Raw genomic sequence first — 2,236 nt, 5'->3', positions numbered from 1 at the left:
GAAGAGTATTTGAAAAGCTTCCCGCACAGACGGTTCTGATGCTTCCCAAGCCTTGTTCATAGCGTCCGCTGCTTCGTTGAAATCATCCATGTACTTCTGCATGCTCATGTCTTCCAATAATAGATGTGGTGTTCTTAGGTAAGATCGCAACATGCTGGACAAGCTGTGACGAGACTCAAACAGGAGCAGCACGAGGATAGCAACGAGTAACACCCTAATGGTTCCAACTTGTTTCTCACTGGACTTCCGGGAACCGAAAACTCCGCGTCTTCTAGCAAATCCCTTGTTGTTTCTTCCGTTGTCCGGGCCAAGCTGTGCTGCCCTATCTCCCCCCAGTTGGGGTTTTGTCTCCTGCAACAGCACGGGACCTACTTCGTGCCGCTGATTCTCCATTTTCTAAATCATAAGGAAATAAGTGGCAACAATGCATGTAGTCATCCTCTGGGAGCAGTGCTGAACACTTAAGAACACGACGATCTGCCGATGCACAGCGGGACCGAGACGGCTCTGGATGGCAGGGTGACGGTGGCGTCCGAATAAATTGTCACCCAAATGAGTTAGTGTAACAAAAGCCGAAATAATAATAATGTCAACGGAAGCACTAAAAATATGCTGCTGTCATTCATACTGGAATGCCTCCTGTCTGTGAAGTTGGCGCACGGCGGAGACGGCGGATCGGGCACGACTGCTCTGAGTTGCCGCCAACCCCTATAATGGAAGGACTCACAAAAAAACATGTTCGGATTAATCTTCTTGGAGTCATTTGTATATTCGCAACCTTGCTTCACAAGCCTTTGAGACGTGTTGGACGTGGATGGATGCAATATTATTGTAACCTGTGGATTCCCCAGTTTGCACTCAACCGTGCTCTGGAACACGAAAAGGAAGAACGCATGCCCCTAGAGTCCTGTAATCTCTAAATGAAAGCTAGAAGGCCAACCGAGTGATCCGAGCTGCGTAAGAGCCCGACATTCTACATAGTGTCTGGCGTAACGATCGCCTGCTTTGGACAATCTGAAACAAACACCTGCGGTACATATACCTCTATAGGCTGGTGTCAACAAAGAAAAGGCAGTAGTGGATTCAGTTACTGGTGAAATTGGCTGCTGCTTTATCCCCAAGTCCGGCTAATCATGAATCAAAAGCAAAGAACTGTCTAAGTATCTGCTGGATGCATGCCCGCCCCCCTTTTGAGGCAATATCCCGCAAAACCAGTTATATGCAGCAGTTGTATCAAGTTTTCTTCTAGAACACCGATAGCCGCGAGCGCTCATACCGCTGGTGCAGACCACCAGTAGAAGTGATATCACCTGCAAAACGAATAGCGAGTAGACTATAGGAGGCATAATGCACTCATTACCAAATCGTCGAATGGTATGCCATCCTTGAGAAATCCCTGAAGTTGATCCCGTTTGCTGCGCATCTCCCGTTCTAATCTGTAGGCATTTTCTTCCTCTTGTTGCTTCGTAGCCTCCAGTACTCCTTTGGGTGTCCAGTTATCCGCAATCCGGTGCATCTTCCGTATCCGTGCATAATGCGTACTGCCTTCAGATTCACCAAATATTTGGGCAGCTGCTCGTGCAAAAGATCCAGTCCTAAATGCTTCTCCACTGTATGGAATTTGATGTTTGGCAGTGGAAGGAATGGCCTTCAAGGTATCTTCTTGTCCAGAGGGTTGAAGAAAGTGCTCGAAGTAGTATCGAGCCACCAAGTTGCAGTCGTTATGTTTGTTCTCAACAGACAACAGATATATTAGCTTGTCAGCTAACATTTCATCTACTTTCTGCGTGCCTTCACCGCCAGATAATCCCACAGATTTCAAGAAGTGAGACGCCTGCAAGCCGTCATCTACCCTTTCCTCGAGCACTTCAAGCGGGGGGTAAGTATAAGGCTCGTCGTGGCCAGGAACAGGAACTGGCACATCGTACTCCTTATTCATGTAGACGAACCACTTCAATTCTTCGAGACGAAGTGTGACTGTACGGCAAATACTCCGCAGCAGCTGCAGGTGCCGTGCAGAGTCCCCCCTCCGCTTCACAGAAGACTCAGATAGAACTCCAAATTCTCGCATCTTGGCCACATGGTTATTGATAATTGCCAACGGGTCTTCTGTGAGTGGTTGACCGTCCTCGAGTGACGGGGTGAAGAGTATTTGAAAAGCTTCCCGCACAGACGGTTCTGATGCTTCCCAAGCCTTGTTCATAGCGTCCGCTGCTTCGTTGAAATCATCCATGTA

The 2,236-nt window shown here is 48.2% G+C and overlaps 1 protein-coding gene across 1 annotated transcript; it reads right to left on the bottom strand.

The window, feature by feature from the left end:
- Positions 1-1,333: 1,333 nt before the first annotated feature.
- EMWEY_00059650 (hypothetical protein) lies at positions 1,334-2,235 on the bottom strand (the record flags this gene model as incomplete). The annotated part of the gene is made up of 1 exon (XM_013481203.1): positions 1,334-2,235. A coding segment is annotated over one exon (902 nt), but the record flags the coding sequence as incomplete, so codon positions are not given.
- Position 2,236: the final 1 nt, after the last annotated feature.

The sequence above is a fragment of the Eimeria maxima genome, genomic scaffold (assembly GCF_000499605.1).
Source record: "Eimeria maxima Weybridge genomic scaffold, Emw_scaff2915, whole genome shotgun sequence".
In the NCBI taxonomy this organism is placed as follows: Eukaryota; Apicomplexa; class Conoidasida; order Eucoccidiorida; family Eimeriidae; genus Eimeria; species Eimeria maxima.
This window is presented reverse-complemented; position numbering and strand designations above follow the sequence as displayed.